Below are 19282 nucleotides of genomic sequence, written 5' to 3' on the forward strand. Positions count from 1 at the left end.
TCTATTTTGACGACTAGGGCAGCACAGCAGGGCATGCAATTGACTCTGAAGGCTAAGGTTAAACCCTAATGAAATCCATCAAATATTTCATGGTTGTACTCTAGCGAACCTTGTGAACTAATAAATATGTACAACTACATGGACAAGTCAGTATGAGGCAATTATTTTGATGACAAAAGAAAGGAGTGCAGTGAATGTCTGAGCAGCATAAATCATATGATGCACATGTCAGTTTTTCAGAGTAAGTTCCTAGTTTTGAAGCACCAAAGAAAGGGTACTTAAGCACTGATCTTAGAGCTGTTCAACTTCTCTCGCAGGAAGGCTAAAGCTACCAGTTGGTGCTGAAACGAAATCCATTCTACAAATATTCTACATATTCTCCAAAAGGTCTGCTACAATATCTATTCTGTTGGGGGTTTTTTGTTGTTGTTTTTTTTTTTTAATGAATGATGTCTTGATGTCTTCTGTTTCTCACAGACATACTAAGCATTGCCATGAAGCTGCTGACTGTGTCTGTACTTCTTTGTGCAGTGATCACTCTGATCATTGCTGCTGGTGAGCATTGCAGTCTAATGTAGATAATGTGTATATGTGTGAACATTCATACAAATAACAGAATGAATATAACTGTTAACTTTGATTGTTAAATTTGAAAGTTTGATGTTTTACTTTGTCCTGCTCTTCCAGAAGAAGGTGGGAAGGAGGCAAAGGCACAAGGTTGGTCAACATTTTCAGGATTTTCACTCAAATTAATCACATTTCTGTGACGCTGAACAGAAGAGCATCACATCAATATCCTGCTTATGTGCAGCTAAATCTTTGGTACAAAGTTGTTTTGAGGCCCTGAAGACAAAATATTTCCAGAAATGATACACACCAACAAATATGTACACTTTAAAAATCCTTAATTGTTTTTACTCAAGTATTATTTCCTTGTCATCAGAAGAACATCTTGTTGAGAAGAGATATTGGTACAAGTATCGGGGTTGGACTAGGTATGGCAACCGACACTACCGCTATTTTCCCTATCGTTTGGACTGGGCTCATGCTCAGGTAAAAACAGTGATTTGGATTTTTTCCATTTATCCCATCTCTGTTAATTTCCTTGAATATTTTATAAAGTCCAGCTTGGTTAAATCACTTTTTTTTCCTTTTAAATTTCTGGTGTCTGTTGATCTCAAATACAGAGACACTGTCAGTCTATGCATGCAAACCTGGCATCTGTACGCAACCTCAGAGAGTACCGGGTGATTCAAAGGGTCATATATCGTGCCACTCACAGTTACCCAATTACATGGCTTGGAGGCTCTGATGCTCAGAAGGTATATTACTAATCATGAAACAAAGGCTTTCACTTAGAAAGATTAATCTAACCATCATTAACCATCATCTAACCATTATTGTCCACTTTGTTCTGTTTTATAGGAGCATCATTGGTTTTGGATCGATGGAACTCCTTTCAAATTTACGTACTGGTGTCGTGGAGAGCCTAACAACTATTGGCGCAGAGAGCACTGCATGCACATGAACTGGTCAGGTAAGTCTATAAATAAAGTATAATGCTGATGTTGGGGGTATCCAGACTTGTTTGTTGTGTCAAATACTTACACTGGTTGTTTCAGTTCAAAATAATAGTATCTTTCTTAAAATATTACATAACAGAATATTGTGGTATTTCATTAAATATGAACATAAATGTATATATCAAATGTTATCTATATATTTATGTATTTATATATGTTGTGAAACTATAATCAAAAGGTGGTTTACTATCATAAAAAACTAAATGATTTCCTCAGGACAAATAAGTATGTGTTCATGTTATCATGGTTTCACTTAATGTTGATTTTTGGTGCTTACAGGACACAAGTGCATGAACGATATCTTCTGTCACTACCGATACCCATATGTCTGCGTCTGGAAAAGAAGATAATTCCTGGCATGATGGCATGGTTAACCGGGCAAAGAAGCAAACGATCTCATATATCCCCCTTGAAAAATCTGTTTCCCATTTTACATCTTTACTTCTTTTTCTTTGCTGTACTATGCTACATAAGGAATGACGCGACAAGTGAAATAAAGTGGAGTTTGGTTTTCTCTTTCAATAGGAGCAAACTGAATGTGTAATGGAAAGAATGCTTTTAGTAAATCTTTATTTTCCAGAATGAACTTTTCTTTTTCATCTTCATCATTAAAATCTCAAGCATTGAATCCAACTGGTCTTTGCGTCTGTTCCACATAGTTATGGGTCTAATAACTAAAGTCCAAGACATCCACCTGCATCATTCCATTTAAGATCATTTAGGCCTTTCGCTCAGCTGTCTCTGATGTGTATGAAAGTTTTATGGTAGGAAATATGAACATGTATATTGATTGCTGTGAAATTTTAGCTTCATATAGAGGCAGTTTGCTACTGATAATTTTCTGTAGTAAAACCTTGAAGGCTATATCCTCGTCAAAGAAGACTCCAACATTCCTTAGTGTTCATATTGAACAATTGACTGTTTTTTGTTTGTTTGTTTGTTTTTTTCACATTTGTGCAAATATCTCTGAAATTAGAGGCATCCTGTCTCAGGGTAATTCTGAAAAATTAGTTGATGATCAAGATCGGGAGCAATGAAATTCTTTCTTTGTGAGTTCCCTACAGAGAAATAAATGAAATAACAAAAATAAAATAGAACAATAATAAACACTGAAAAAAAAATGAAGCAAGTATTTATCTAGGGAAAGTTAGGGTGGTGTCAGAATATAAAGTGCAGGGAGAAAACAAAAACCCCACAGGTGATATGATTTTGATGTGTTATGGCACCAAAACTATGGGACAACCTTCTCTAGCGGAATCTGTTGTTTTAAATGACTGCTAAAATAACATTTTTACGGGTTAGCACTCCTTTTTACACAGGATGTGGCAGTCTTTTCTGTAGCTTGCGCCACACAATAACGGTTTCCTGCTGCACATGCCATGTCCTTTAGGAAAGGGCCATAAGTTTCTCCCTCTTTATTTTTGGCCATAGTTTGCAGTTATTTGGAAGAAGATTTGACCATAAGGTTGATTATGTGTTTGAGTGTGTATGTGTGGTTGAGATATTTGAACACTTATACACTTATACTTATCTTTAATTTGGGGCTTTTATTAAAATCGTACAGTACATTGTAAATCTGTGTTCTAAAAAGCGCTATACAAATAATTACTATTTTTTTCTCGACTTTTGCTCTGTCTTTATGTTTATCCTTTCTCCTATTCTGACCCCTTTTTTCGAATCATTTCTTCCTCTTTTTTTCCTGGCTCTCGACATTGCCATGTTACATGCACTCATGTGAATAATGAAACTTATGTATATTTTCATTAAGAACGATCTGTAGCCACTACAAATGATCTCAGGGTTTCCACAAGTGCCAAATCCCACTTTAAGCCCTGCTTTTAATTGCTCTTTTGTTTAGGTGTGGAAGCAGAAACTTTTGTATTACCATATACTAATATTATGTTATTATTATTATTATTATAGCAAGTTTGAAAATACCATTTAAAGTTTGTCCTGTGAACCAGTGGGTTACACATCAGGCGAGCATGTGATGATATTTTGCTCTATCTTTGTACTATTTTGTGGGTGTCTACCAATAATATCCCTAAAACATCAGTCATATTTCTATTGAAGTAATTTTATGCAGGTAATAAACTAAGAATAAATCAATTAACTATACAACACATAACAGATAAGGAAGAAGAGAAGGTCTTATCATCAGTTAGCCAGCAGCCTCGGTTACATTCAGAAGAAACAAAACATTCTTCAAAACTGAAGTTGAAGAGTTTTTTCACAAGACTTGAGATGTTCTTTGTTAAATGTAGGAACATAAATATTTTGTGAATGTTTCACAATCATTATTAAACTTTGTTTTGTATCTTACATTAAACATGATTAGCTGTTAAAACCCCGGTAACACTGCTAAAATTTGAACATTCAAAGACCTGTGAAGGCCTGTCAACATCGTTACTGTCAAGTTTGAAAAGTGAGGGTACAATTTTTTTCATGATCAATAAATGCACCAATTATTCACTCTATTTAGAGCTCTTCTTCCATTTGACAATAAGATCAAAATCCACAAAGTTTTTTCTTTTCCTGTTTTCAAATGTCAAATTTAACCCTTTTTGACATTTGAGAGCAATACGTGAGAACTAGCATCCGACCAAACCTTGCATAACTGAAGTTCAGACATTATTTCACAACTCAGTATGTTCAGCTGTGTCCTCCATGTGAACATAAATGTTTAGTTATTTGTGCTTCAATGTTAAAAGCTTGAAAACCAACATGCTGGTAGAAAGTAATTAACCGCAAAGCAAACAGCTGGGGCTCTAACTGAGTCAGTCAGCTCAGGTGGATGCTTGCTTTTCTTCATTGCAGCCACCAGTACTCCTTTAACTGCTTATAGACAAACTCGGTAACTCATTAACACACTTAAACACACACATGCACAAAAACACATGATCACAAATCAATTCTACCTGTCAGAACTCCTTTTTTGCCTCCTATTAATATCAGAAAGCCTACAGAAAGAGAGTACAGTCAATTTTATTGTATGTCTTAGTTTAGATTACATGTATACCTTATTTTATTTGACATGATCCTGCTTAAATATTTATGTTTGTGTTTATTTTATTTTTTAAATAAAATTTTAAGTGTTGATGTATTTTTTTGTCTGAGTACTCAATTATTATTAATAATTAATAGGGGAAGCCCTATAATGATTATTAGTTAAGCCAAGCTGTCTTAACCATCGACGAGTTACATGGTAACTTTCAGATTTGAAAATGGGAAAAGGGAAAAATAAAAGAATGAAAATAATTTCAGTACAGGGAAGAAATGACAAAAAATGCTAATGATTATTTAAAAGCAGTACAAAATGCCTGAGAGCCTTAGTGAAGTTATTTCCAGTATAACTGAAATTCTACTTGATGCCTTGTTTTGCTCCACTTTAATAGAGGCATTTTTCCCTAAATGGATTAAGGAAGAATGCAAAGTGAAGCATAAAAGTTGTAATTCACCAAAATGCACAAAATTAGTTGTTAAAATCTATGAAAATCATAATTTCACCTTGGAAGTTTTCAATCCGTAGACAACGAAGGAGGAACAAGCTCGGTAAAAGTTCTGTTTTTAATACGCCAAAGTTGTCTCTGTCTATCTGACAGTTTAGGCAAGCATCCATCTGCATTACGTCTCAGTACGATTATATTCAATAGGTACTGTTAAGGTTTTCTGAAAAAAATGACTCAAATGCAGTAACTGTACAAAATTTGAACTGTTTATTATAAAAGTTATGTAATGTGTGGGGCACGGTTGGTCCAGAGATCAGAGTATACTTAGTGTGCTGGTAGGTCCACATTTTATCCAGGAGGTAAATCCAGAAAGACAGTCAAATAAAAATATCTGGGAACCAAGAGTCAGAGATGACTCTTTCACAAATTAGACAAGCACTTAGTTGTACTTGTACTTTGTGCATATGTAAAACTCAAATCAAAGCGTATGCATGATTATGGCAGTATAAGATATATATAGACTTAAGGTGCTTTTTATTGCTTTTAAATGTCAAAATGGTTCAAATTTAAACCACTTTTATAGTATGTGAGTATTACCATGCAAAGCATAAAAGTCGAGCATATGTTCGTGGCAGCTAAACTCATTATCATGGAATCATCAATTAGCCAACAGCCTGAGTAACATTCTGAAGAAGGAAGAGCTTTCAAAACTGAAGTTAAGAAATTATTTCACAAGAATTATATTTCATGTCTAACTCAGTATGTTGAGCTTTAGTCCACCATGTGGACTAAAAACTTCATTTGTTATCTCTGCTGAGTAATACATTCATCCATGAAAGCATTTGGACTTCTGGATCACTGGGTGCTTCATGCAATATAAAGACAGACAAATTGATTTGTAATTGTATGGTTTTTATTTCAACATAAAGACAAAGGGGTCCTAAAAGTAGTCACAGTGGTGAAATGGATGATAAAGTGTCAGACCTAGAAAGTCATTCTCATAGAGGAAGTGTTAAAAAAAAAAGAAGCTTGTACCTTTTTTGCCTCACTGAGTCACAGCCTACTTTATGAGTCCTATAGACAAGCCAACCTGACACCTGAATAATGTTGAAATTTAATGATATTGTTGTGCTTTAATATGATGGTGAAAGTGAACCGACCATATCTGTGGCATGATCGGTTAGCCAACCATCTTGATAACATTCTGAAGAAGTAGCCGCTTTCAAAACATCCTTTAAAACCAAAGTTATTTCACAAGAGATGGATTCATATCTACCAAAATATTTTTAAATGTAAACTGTATCGATATAAATGTTTGTGAGTTGGGACTTTGTTTTGTGCCTCATCCATGCCAAGAACCTTCCAACAGCAGAAATCCTGCTCTACAAGAAACATACATTTAGTATGTTAGATTTTGCTGGGAAAAATTAGAAAATTAGAAATATTTGCAGTGACTCCCAGATGGTATTGCATGGTGGATCATAATCTGATGGTGCTTATAATATTAGAATTCCATTCATTTTGACAAGATCCCCAACATCTTTGGTTGAAATGCAGCCTCTAACTATGACAGAGGCTGCACCGTGTTTTACATATGGCTGTAGACACTCATTGTGCCTCCCTGTCGACTTTTTTCTTCTGGCAAAAATTTGAACCATCAGTCTCAAATCTTGATTAATCACTCCTTCAGACCTGATACAACTGATTTCCGTCCAGTTCGTGTGTAATTTGGCATACTCCCTGGCTCCATTAGTAGAGAATGGCCACGTGATGGTCACCCTTCCACTGAGACCATTTCTGCTGAAGCCTCAGTGAACTGCAGATGGATCAACCGAGGGGTCGGACAACCTATCCCTCGAGTTAGGTGCTTTTTATGGCTGGATGATTAACAGGTCAGGTGCTGATGATAAATAAAATTCAGTCGTCATAATTTTATATTAAGGAACAAATTCTGAAATTACTCTGCAATAATGATTGATGCATTTTTTAAACTTTTTAGTATCACTTACTTTATAACACTTTTGTTGTCTCATGCCCACAACTTTTTCAGATGTGATGCTGGTATCTGATTCAAAATTATGAGTATTATTATTAATAGTAAAATTCTTCACTTTAAAAAGTAGTTAATTTGTTATTAATTCTGTCTTCTACTGTGAAATTAAGACTTTGCAAGATTTAATGATGAAACACACATTAAATCTTAATTAAACATACTAAACATTCTGTGGAGCCTCTTTCCGGAGTACTCAATCTATAAAATTAAATGAGTAAACGAAAGGAGAAGAAGACAATTATTTTGAAAGAAGCACAGGGAAAGCCTGGCTGGCATGTTTTATTTTCTTTATCAGTTCCTGGTTTTGCGACTAAAAAGAAACACTATATACAGAACTTGGAGATAAAGAGAAAAGGCAGGCCAGCACACCAATACCCACAACCGTGACAGTCAGCGAGCTGCACTTTTCAAAATCAAGGACCACGCTTCATCTTGTGGGCAATGATGATGAGCAGGCAGACTGCAGTGGTGGACGATGAGGAGTGAACCAGCCACAGATAGGCAGATGATGATTGTGAACTCAAATGCAAAGTAGACAGGAGTGAAATCATAATGAACAAGGCTACCAAAACACTGCAAAATAACTAGTAAATATTTAATGCAGTGAAACTCAGAACAGGAATACACAGAGCCAGGCTTCACACAGTCATGAGGGATTGCACAACAATGAACAGATAGAGATAATATATACACTTGCCAGAAAACGTGGGGAGAGAAAACAAGTGAGACACATGGCTGGAAACAATAGATATAACAAAGTGGGGAACTAAACACATCACAAGCCAAAGAAAAAAATTAACAGTAAGACACCAGCATTACTTTGACACAGGGCAGGAAAGAAAGACTAGACACTGAAACAAAAAAGGGACAAATGTCGATGAGGACTGTGCTCCATGTCAGGGACCATGGCAGTATTTTAATCGCCCTGAACATAGCTTATCCTTTAACTCAGCTCTGCGGTCAGTGATTACATACTGTTTCTTTGAAGCTTTAAAAATAGGAACTAACATTGAAAAACTGACATGTGTAACATGTGATTCATGCTGGACATAATTTCACTGCACCCGTTTCTTTCGCAACCAAAATAATTATCCCAGACTCACTTCTTCTTTCAGCATTTACACATTGACTAGTCCACAAAGAGTACAACCACAAAATATTTTGTGGTTGTACTCTGTGGCAACCCCTAACCCTATTACATTAAATTTAAATAAATGTAAGTAAATGTTTTTAAAAAATGTAGTTCTAAAAGTTCTTTCATTGAACCATGTTCATTCACTCATGAGCTGTGTTGATCAAGTTACTTGAAAAAAGTAATTAGTTACTAATTACTGATTACTTATCCAAAAAAGTAATCCTGTTACATTACTGGTTACTTATTTTCAAACATAATCAGTTACTTATTACTTAGTTACTTTTTAAAAACATGATACAGAACCTGAATACGCAATAAAGCAATAGACCTTTCAGCCCAATTCTATTTTTTCTGCATCATATAAAATTGAATGAAATGGAAAACTCTATTTTCACCTGTTTAGCAGGAGTGGGGCCGGTGGATGTCGCAGCGGTCATGTCAGTGGGAGGATCCGGGGGTTTCTCTGTGAATTTCACATTCCCGTGGCAGTGTGCGAGGTACTTGCTCAATTTTGAAATTTTATTTTTCGCTGTGGAAAGAATTTTTTTCTTCCCACCCAGAGTGCACAGCTTACGCTAATGTTTTTGTCAATTTAATGGAATAAAAATTAAAGTAATGTAAGTATGTCCATGCTTTAAACGCTATATGGTTGTACTCTCTCCCACACTCCATTGATCTACACACGTCTTTTGTTGCCATGGACGTCGCACGTGCTTACGTCATTGTCATGAGCAGTGTTGGTCAAGCTACTTGAAAAAAGTAATTAGTTACTAATTACTGATTACTTCTCCAAAAAAGTAATCCTGTTATGTTGCTAATTACTTGAAAAAGTAATCAGATTACAGTAACGCTTTACTAGTAACTCATTGCTGCCCATCTCTGCTCATGAGCTGCTATAACATGAATCAGCTGGCTGAATTGCCACCGCAGCATGCAGTCGTTCTATAGTCTAGCTAATGACAAGTGTTAGGCAAGTTACTTTGAAAAAGTAATAAGTTACAGTTACTAGTTACTTCTTCAAAAAAGTAACTGAGTTACAATATTACAAAAGTAACTAAACACTAGGAAAAGTAACTTGTGCGTTACTTTAACCCTCTGGGGTCGACGGACGTGCCAGTGCGTCAAAATGATGTCGGCGATTAAAGATGAGACGGAGCCTCACTGAGACTCTGTTTCAATTTGTGTTGAAAGTGCAAACTTCAAACTACATACCAGTTGTTAAATTGTGTCGATAGGCCAAGACAAACCCGAGTTATGATTAATTATATTCGGCATACTTTTTCCCGAGCACTGCTGTCACGTTTACTGCAAGACGAACCGATAGACACCGGACTTTCTAAAGACAGCGCTCGCATTGCAAGCGAATCCGCACCCACCCACACCCCACCCAACAACACAGCATCCACTTTCCTATTGGTGGAAAAATGAACCACATCAACCAATCAAAAAAAGATATGGCAACCCCGCGACATTTGGTTGCTGAGGCTGAGGGGAAGACTGTGGGAGTTACGGTGGCAAGCGATTGACAGCGATATTGATTTTGAGTTGTGAAAATTTGCTCTGGCTACACCATCAGCTTTACCATATACACTGGCAAGAGTCGAACTGCAAGTGAGCATGGGCTGGCCTATGATGTGGTGATGAATCTTATTCAGCCTTCCTGTCTTGGCACTGGGTACCATATTTACATGGACAATTTTTATACAAGTCCCAGACTGTTCCTGGACCTGACAAGCATGAGGTTTGGTGCATGTGGCACCTACAAGTAAAAAAAAGAAAAGGATGCCCCAAAGAGACGGCAAATGTTCTGAATAAAAAATGTCAAAGGGGATCTATGAGATGGATCAGAGAGGGCCCACTTGTTTTTGTGTAGTGGATGGACACACAGGAGGTGTCTGTGTGCTCCACCATCCATCCTGCATTTTCAGGGGAGACAGTGAAGAGAAAGGTGAAGGATAGAGATGGACACTGGGCTATCAGAGAAATCCCGTCCCAGACCAATCATGGCATATAATAAAAATATGGGTGGGGTTGACTTGTGTGACCAGCTCATTCAGTATTATTCCACTCACAGAAAAACTGCTCGCTGGTACAGGACCATGTTGCTGCATTTTTTGGACATTGTGACCACAAATGCATTCATCATGCATCATGAGATGTGCAGTGCCAATCAGGTTCAGCCCATGGCACACAAAGATTTCATGGTGGAGCTGGTGTGTCAGCTTTGTGGCATGGACAAGACAGGTGTTCCCCACAGCAGGAGAGCTGAACACATTCCTGTTCAAATTGTCACCGACACAGATGCTGCCCAAAAAGCCACTAAAGGCAGACTCAAATGTAAACGCTGTCTCCAGGAGGACAACAGGAGGAGTGACACACCCTGGAAGTGTCAAGCCTGTGGTGTGCCCCTGTGTCTTGTGGTGGACAGGAACTGTTTTCTTGAATGGCTCAAATGATTTGTGTGAAGTCTTTTTGTGACACCTGATCATCTTGTAAATAGATGGACAAAAAACACCTGAGGCATTGGCTGCATTTTTAGGCAAATAGTTCCATATAAGTTTGTTGTTTCAAAAATTGTACATAGGTTTTTAAAGTTTACTATTTATATTTTCATTTTAAGTTCTGAAACTCATTCATTAAACATGTTTGTTGTTTTTACAATAAAAAATTTCACTTTTTTTCCTACTCGGATTTTCTGTTTTTTGTCTGATTTTATATCAATTGTGCCAATACATTTAGTCAAAATGAAAAACTAACTGTAAATTCAGACACATGAGGTTGTGCTGAAAAAAAAAAAGATACCAAACAAGGCAAAGTAAACAGTTTTTAAAGGTGAAATATAGAGGTAAAATCAAAAGTAGGTAAAAACGGCCAATTATACCCTGGACCCCAGAGGGTTAAAAAAAATGTTTAGCCTCTGCAGTTCAGGGTATAGTTGGCCGCTTTTGAATACTTATGAGTTTACCTCTGCATTTCCCCATGAAAAGCTATTTACCTTGCCTTGTTTCGTATCATTCTTTTCAGCACAGCCTCACGTCTGAATTGACTGTTATTTTTTCATTTTGCCATACTGTATTAACACACTGATCTAAAATCACTAACTAACTAAAAACATAAAATCCGAGTAGAAAAAAGTTATTTTTTACTGTAACAACCACAAACATGTTTAACGAATGATTTTCATAACTTGAAATGCAAATATTGTAAGTTTAAAATTTTAAAGACCTATGCTCAAGTTTCGCAAACAACGATGTTATATGCAGCTCTTTACCTAAAAATGCAGCCAAGGCGTCTTTTTATAACCATTTTGAACTATTTACAGAACAATCAGGTGTTCTACATCAAATAAGATACCACACACATTATTTGTGCCACTCCCAAAAATAATTTCTATTCACTATAAGACAGAGGAGCACATCACAAGCCTGATACCTGCAGGCCTGACAGCAGGAGGTTTATCACGCCTCCTGTTTTCCACCTGAAGACAGCGTTTACACTGCAGTCTGTGTTTGGTGGCTTTTTGGCAGCACATGTGAGATTCAGCTGTTGAGTCATTGTTCTGACACACAAAACAAAACAATCGACTACACTACACACTAACTACACAAGGCAACACACCAACTACACATTCCAAACACAGTAAACATCACATCTCACATCTCAAAACTCGCTCACTCTCTCTTTCTTTTGCTCTCTCGGTCGTTGCTGTCACTCCTAAAACTTCGACCTCTTCTTAAACAACCAAATGACACAGGTTGCCATATAATTGTTTTATTAATCGACATGGTACAGTTTGCCAGTAATAGGAAAGGGGTGTTTTTTGTATTTTTTTTTTTTTGTTGTTTTTTTTTTTTGAGTGCTTGCTATCGCTGTCCTTAGACAGTAAACGTGACAATAGTATTCAGGAAAAAACATTGCGTATATTATTTATCATAAAAACTGGTATATAGTTTGAAGTCCCTGCTTTTAACACAAAAATGGAAACTCAGGTTGCTATGCTATGTCATCTTAAATTAGTCATGTGATTGATTTGACATGACTACTTTTCTGTCTCACCCCCCAGCTCCCAGTTAGCTGAAGACAGCTTCGGTAACGGCGTTGTAATGATAAAAATACTAATTAGTTAGATTACTAGTTACTGGCTGTTATTCCCATCATGGCTAATGACCTAATAAATGTATTCAGGTGTGTTGCAGCAGGGACACATTTAAAAGTTTTAGGACACCAGCCCTCAAGGACTGGAGTTTGACACACCTGCTTTAACTTGATGTTTGATTTTTTTTTCTAACATACATATCAATTAATCTCAATTAAAGACATCAAATATTTTGTGGTTGTACTCTGTGGACCTTCTTTGTGGACTAGTCAATGTGTAAAATTAAGTGAACATCCGAAAAGGGAAGAAGTTAATATGAGGTCATTATTTTAGTTGAGAAAGAATCAGGTGCAGTGAAAATATGTCCAGCATGAATCACATGTTGCACGTGTCAGTTTTTCAGTGTTAGTTCCTAATTTTGAAGCTTCAAAGAAACAGTATATAAGCACCGACCATAGAGCTGTTCAGCACCTTCTCACTGGAAGGCTAAAGCTACCAGTCGGTGCTGAAAAGAAATTCTACAAGAGGTCTGCTATAAAATCTATGTTATCCTTTCTCTAATTAATGATGTCTTGATGTCCTCTGATGTCTTCTGTTTTTCACAGATACTACATCACCATGAAACTGGTGGTTGTGTCTGCACTTCTTTGTGCAATGCTGGCTCTGATCACTGCTGCTGATCCACCAGGTTGGCTGACATTAGAGATTTTCACCAGAACAAATGACATTTTAAAAAATATGTATAAAATCCAACATGTGTACATAGAATCAAAAACAAAAACGCACAATTACACGAAAAATACAAAATGTGTTTACAGATACAAGAAAGTCATTTACTTGTACTAAAATATTCTTTGCTTCTTTGCTTGTCTTCAGCAAAGCAGCATGTTGAAAAGAGAACCTATTGTACTTGCGCCAGGTATAGCGGCTGGACTAAATATGGCAACCGAAACTACCGCTATATTAACACTCCCATGACTTGGGCTCAGGCTCAGGTAAAAACAGTGATATGGATTTACCATTTACTTTTTCTCTGTTTACTTTAATATTTTCTAAATCCAAGTTTCGTGAGATTTTCTCTGTTTTATTCACTTTGAATTTTCTGCTTTGTGTTGATCTCCACTATAGAGATACTGTCAGTACATGAATGCAAACTTGGCATCGGTACACAACCTCTGGGAGTACCGGATGATTCAGCGTGTCATTTATTATGCAACTCATACATACAAGACTACATGGATTGGAGGGTCTGATGCTCAACAGGTATAATACTCACCAATATACAATACATAAGGTCTGACAGTTACAAATCTGAATCTACTCATCAAGCACTGTACTTTGCTAGTATATTGCCATGTTCACCACATTTCTATAATTTGGGGGTGTAGTTTGTTTTTAATGCATTTTTGTCTATTTTCTTGTGTTATGTAGGAGGGTTATTGGTTTTGGATCGATGGAACTCGTTTCAGATACGCGTTCTGGTGTCGGGGAGAGCCTAACAACCTTCACCGCAGAGAGCACTGCATGCACATGAACTTTACAGGTAAATCTTAAAATAGAGTATTTTGTAGCAAATAATGTTTATGGTTAAAAGATTGTTATGAAACAAAACTAAATATTTCCTTCAGTATAGATAAGTATTCATCCACTTGATCATGGTTTCACTCATTGTTGAATTCTGGTGCTTGCAGGAAGCAAATGCATGAATGACATACCCTGTAACTACCGATACCCATTTGTCTGCGTCAGGAAGTAATTTCGATGATTCCCGGTCTGGCTTGAAGGCAAATAATCCTCCAGAAGAATGTGTTGCTGATTTACATCTTTACCTTGTTTCTTTTGCTTCAAAGCTTCATTTCCCAGAATGAAATGCTCTTATCATCGCCATCATTAAAACCTTATGCATTGAATCATACTGGTTTGTGTCTTTGTTACTTGTCACATTGTCATGGGTCTACTCCCACATATATCAAGGGATTCACTGCTGCTAAGGAGAAAAATATAAAAAACCAACAGCCATGTCAGCCATCATATTTAAGCAGTCAATCATTAATACAGTAATAATTTCTGCAGTTAGTAATTCATCTAGCACCATAAAAAAGAATCAATGGCAACATTTAAAGCCTTATTAATTTATTTAATTATCCTTTACAATTATCATTTACAAAACTGAATAAAACAATTACTGTATTCCATATGACTCTGAATATATAGTACCTTTACACACAGTTATGAACATTCACTCAACAGGTAAGAGTGACAGGTGGTATAGCTATTATACAAAACTATGTATTTAGCTGTAGATAACTAGGGGTCCATGTGACCATAATTTCACTCAGTGTTGATTTTTGGTACTTACAGGATACAGCTGTACGAATGATATACCCTCTTACTACTGATACTTCCTGAATACTCTGTTTCAGGAAGTGATCTAATAATTCCTGGTCTGTCATGAAGGTAGAAGGCAAGTTTATGAGACAAAGGAGTAAATAATTTTGTATATACCCCGGAAGAATTCCTTACATACAGCTACATGAGTTGTGAGATGACAAGTGGCATAAACTGGAGTTGGATGGTTTCTTTCAGGATCAAGCTGAATTTGTAATGTGCGTTTTTTTTTAGCCCACTGAATGAACAATGGGCTGTGAGGTCAGTTCCTTGATCAATAATCTGCAAATTGTCATGACCATGATCAATCAATTAGTCAGTCAATCAATCAATTTATTTATAAGCACATTTAAAAACAACACAGGCTGACCAAAGTGCTGTACATTGTTAAAAAAGTAAAAGTACAGGGTGGGCCATTTATATGGATACACCTTAATAAAATGGGAATGGTTGGTGATATTAAAGTCCTGTTTGTGGCACATTAGTATATGTGAGGGGGCAAACTCCTCAAGATGGGTGGTGACCGTGGTGGACCAACTTTTGTTTTTTCAATAGGAAGAGGGCCATGTGACACATCAAACTTATTGGTAATGTCACAAGAAAAACAATGGTGTGCTTGGTTTCAACGTAACTTTATTCGTTCATGAGTTATTTACAAGTTTCTGACCACTTAAAAATGTGTTCAATGTGCTGCCCATTGTGTTGGATTGTCAATGCAACCCTCTTCTCCCACTCTTCACACACTGATAGCAACACCGCAGGAGAAATGCCAGCACAGGCATCCAGTATCCGTAGTTTCAGGTGCTGCACATCTCGTATCTTCACACCATAGACAATTGCCTTCAGATGACCCCAAAGATAAAAGTCTAAGGTGGTCAGATCGGGAGACCTTGGGGGCCATTCAACTGGCCCACGACGACCAATCCACTTTCCAGGAAACTGTTCATCTAGGAATGCTCGGACCTGGCACCAATAATGTGGTGGTGCACCATCTTGCTGGAAAAACTCAGGGAACGTGCCAGCTTCAGTGCACAAAGAGGGAAACACATCATCATGTAGCAATTTTAAATATCCAGTGGCCTTGAGGTTTCCATTGATGAAGAATGGACCCACTATCATTGTACCCCATATACCACACCAAACCATCACAGTGCTTAAGGGTTAACTGCAGTTTTCCCAAAAAAACTAAACAAGTAATGCATCTTGGGACTTCCTGTTTACTTTTTTTGTTGTGGATATGGAACGGGAAGGTTGTGAAGGAGTTAAATTGTTGGTAAGGAATTGTTAAATATGCACATAACTCGTTGAAACATACTGGTATAATTGTAGTGCAGTGGTAAAGCGTCAGTATTTTAACAAGATGATGTATTTCTGAAATGTATGATGGAAAGGACCTTTATGTGCAGCATGGAGCGGCCATTTTCTGCATGCAAGGGATAAGTTGCGAGATTGTCTGTGTGCTCCAGTATTCCACGTGAGCTGAGATTGCTGTGGAATGTAAGTGTTTATAAAAATGTATGTAACACTTCCACATTTTTTAAAGGACCCTTGTGTGATTTAGCTCTTTGTATTTTGTTCTGCACAGACAGAGGCCACTGCCGTATTTTTGTGTTTTGTATTTTATTTCATTTCCTTTATTCCTCGTATTGTATTGGCGCATCTTTGTTTAATCGTTTATTCTGTTACTTTGCCACGTTACCTCTCATGCTGTCGATGTTCAGTACAAGTCCATTTGGCCGCTGTTTGACAAAAGTAAAGGTCAAAGGACATTTTTGTTTATTCAGTCATCATTGACAATAAAACAGCACATTAAGAACCCCAGTAATTGTGTCCTGTGTGGCTAACCATTTCACAGGCTACAGTAGCATGGGAGATGGGTAGTCTCGTAGGGTGTCTTGCATTGAAATCTGCTGCAATGACCCGGTTACTGCGTTCACCAGATTTCAACACAATTTCGATCCGCTCCTCACATGTTAACCTCTTCGACATGTCAATGGCTGTGAACAAAGAGAAACTTGTAAATAACTCATGAAAGAATAAAGTTACATTGAAACCAAGCACACTATTGTTTTTCTTGTGACATTACCAATAAGTTTGATGTGTCACATGGCCCTCTTCCTATTGAAAAAACAAAAGTTGTATCCAAGATGGCCGACTTCTAAATGGCCACCATGGTCACCACCCATCTTGAGGAGTTTGCCCCCTCACATATACTAATGTGCCACAAACAGGACTTTAATATCACCAACCATTCCCATTTTATTACGGTGCATCCATATAAATGGCCCACCCTGTAGAACAAACATACAAGTCTGGATGAAATGAATGCATGAATCACTTTCTCAAAGTCAGCAGACGACAAAATGTTCTTAGTTTTTGCAAGGGCCTTGAGCTGGAAGAAGCTGGCTGTTACAGAATAAACAGAATTTATTTGTTTCTCAAATGAAAAACAGCTATCAAAAAACACTCCCAGATTTTTTTGCAACAGGAGTTCTGGACTTTCCCAGAGGGGTAACCCTTGAGAGAAAAACGAGGGTCAGAAGGTCCGAATACTACAATCTCAGTTTTTTGATAATTGACATTCAAAACATTTAATGCAAACCATGATTTAATGTCATCAAGGCAGTCTAGCAAAACTTTTAGAGAGTCTGTAGAATTCTTTTTAATAACATTTAAAAGCACCGTTTCAGTGCTATGTAGCACAGCTGAAAAGCTGAAGAAGGACAATTGTTTTCCAGGGTTTTGGACAGTAAGGGGAGTTTAGAGACTGGTCTAAAACTTGAGAGAACTGTTGCATCAAGATTTGTTTTTTTGAGAAATGGGTGCACTGTGGCATGCTTAAGATCAGCTGGGACAGTTCCTGTTAGAAGAGAGGTGTTAATAATACTTAAAACATTAGATCTAATAGGGTCAAAGACTTCTTTAAAAAGGTGAGAGGGGATAATGTCGAGGTGACACATAGAGTGCTTAAGATGGGAGACTACTTCAACCAGAGCGCACAGAGAAAAAGGTTCAAAGTGATCAAAAACAACTGAGGAATACAGAGGAACACAGGGATCTTAAGCTGGAGGAGTGATATGAGACCTTATAGTAGTAACCTTATCTACAAAAAAAGTTTTTACAGGTGGCTGAAGACCCTGGTATGTTTGTGTGGTGGGTGGAGGGTTGATAACAGAATTAATGGTGTTGAATAAGACAAAGGGGCCTGTAGCTGTGATTAGAGATTATGTCTGATAAATACTTAGTTTTTGCTTTTCGAACAGCATCCTGATAAAGAAATAGGGCTTCCCTTAACATATCAAAGGAAATCGTGAGTTTATCTTTTTTCCATTTTCTTTCTGCTTTTCTGCAGGTCCCTCTGAGGGCCCGAGTGATATTGTTTAACCAGGGATCAGTTTTAGGTCTAGCACACATAGTTTTTTTTAAAAGGAAACACAATATCAAAAACATTTGAATAAGTGGCATTGAACAAAATGAGCAGACGATCAGCATGCGTCCAAGGAAGGGGCACCAATATTCTGATAAACAATAAAGAAGTGTCTAGCAGTAGCAGGAGTGATGATGTAGAATTCACGTGCAGGTAAAGGATGTTTAACTGGAGGACATGGTGGCGAAGTGCAATTTGGGGGACTTGTCTACTGCGTTTGCTGTTTGCTTTGAGAGGTCTCAGTCACCAAATCACAACAGCAGCTGCTTCAAGGCACTTTATATTGCACAGTTAAAGACGCTACAATAATACAGGCTGTGACTAGTTGGGGTGATGAGAGAGAGACAGGACAAAAGATTCTACAGTTCAGGGTCACTTGATCCAGTCCTAACTACATGCTTTATCAAAAAAACAACATTTTAAGCCAAATCTTAAAACTCAAAGGACTTCTTTGAGCAATGTTATACCCAGTGTTGGTCAAGTTACTTGAAAAAAGTAATCAGTAACTAATTACTGATTACTTCCCCCAAAAAGTAATCCCGTTACTTTACTGATTACTTATTTTCAAAAGTAATTAATTACTTAGTTACTTAGTTACTTTTTAAAAACACGATTTACAACCTGAATAGGTGATAAAGCGATAGATCTTTCAGTCCAATTCTACTTTTTCTGCATAATTCATCATACAAAATGTAATCAAATGGAAATGTCTCTTTTTAAAACTTGTTTTATTAGTTTTAATCTTTTAACTTTATGCATCAAGCAAAAATTAAATTATATGCAACATTCTCTGACTGGAAGAAATTTGTTTAACATTTAAACCTATTTTCTGCACATTCCAGCACATAAAATAAAATATTTTTTTGTATTTACACTCACTCTTTCAAATAGATGCAAGTAAAACACAGCAGAAAATAAATAAAATCAAAGACTAGCGGTCCTGTTGCTCTATTTTCACCTGTAAAGCAGGAGTGGGGTAGGCGGAGGTTTACCCTGGTGCAGGTGTGCCGCAGCGGTCAGTGGAAGAATCCACGAGTTTCTCTGTGAATTTCACATTATGTCATAGCGCACTCGGTGCTTGCTCGGAAGTGTAGAGGTTTAAAAAGAAGTTTTCTTCCCACGCAGTGAACAGTGGACACTAATGTTTTTGT

The 19282-nt window shown here is 37.1% G+C and overlaps 2 protein-coding genes across 5 annotated transcripts; both read left to right on the forward strand.

Moving 5' to 3' along the window:
• Positions 1 to 227: 227 nt before the first annotated feature.
• On the forward strand, positions 228 to 2213 carry LOC116317419 (ladderlectin-like). 4 transcript variants are annotated; one of them, XM_031736175.2, is made up of 7 exons: positions 228 to 387; positions 478 to 555; positions 688 to 717; positions 944 to 1053; positions 1188 to 1322; positions 1426 to 1537; positions 1863 to 2213. In XM_031736175.2, exons 2-7 carry the CDS (start codon positions 495 to 497, stop codon positions 1931 to 1933), a joined length of 519 nt encoding a protein of 172 aa, XP_031592035.1. In that variant the 5' UTR covers positions 228 to 387; positions 478 to 494; the 3' UTR covers positions 1934 to 2213. The 4 variants fall into 4 exon arrangements, with proteins under 4 accessions (XP_031592035.1, XP_031592036.1, XP_031592037.1 ...); XM_031736176.2 differs by having other exon boundaries at positions 947 to 1053; XM_031736177.2 differs by having other exon boundaries at positions 691 to 717.
• Positions 2214 to 12692: 10479 nt separating this feature from the next.
• LOC116317417 (ladderlectin-like) lies at positions 12693 to 14231 on the forward strand. Its single transcript, XM_031736173.2, has 6 exons — positions 12693 to 12843; positions 12922 to 13004; positions 13193 to 13311; positions 13445 to 13579; positions 13748 to 13859; positions 14008 to 14231. The coding sequence occupies exons 2-6, from the start codon at positions 12935 to 12937 to the stop codon at positions 14070 to 14072; spliced, it is 501 nt and encodes a 166-aa protein (XP_031592033.2). The 5' UTR covers positions 12693 to 12843; positions 12922 to 12934; the 3' UTR covers positions 14073 to 14231.
• Positions 14232 to 19282: the final 5051 nt, after the last annotated feature.

This window comes from Oreochromis aureus, linkage group 3, assembly GCF_013358895.1.
Source record: "Oreochromis aureus strain Israel breed Guangdong linkage group 3, ZZ_aureus, whole genome shotgun sequence".
Classification (NCBI taxonomy): domain Eukaryota; kingdom Metazoa; phylum Chordata; class Actinopteri; order Cichliformes; family Cichlidae; genus Oreochromis; species Oreochromis aureus.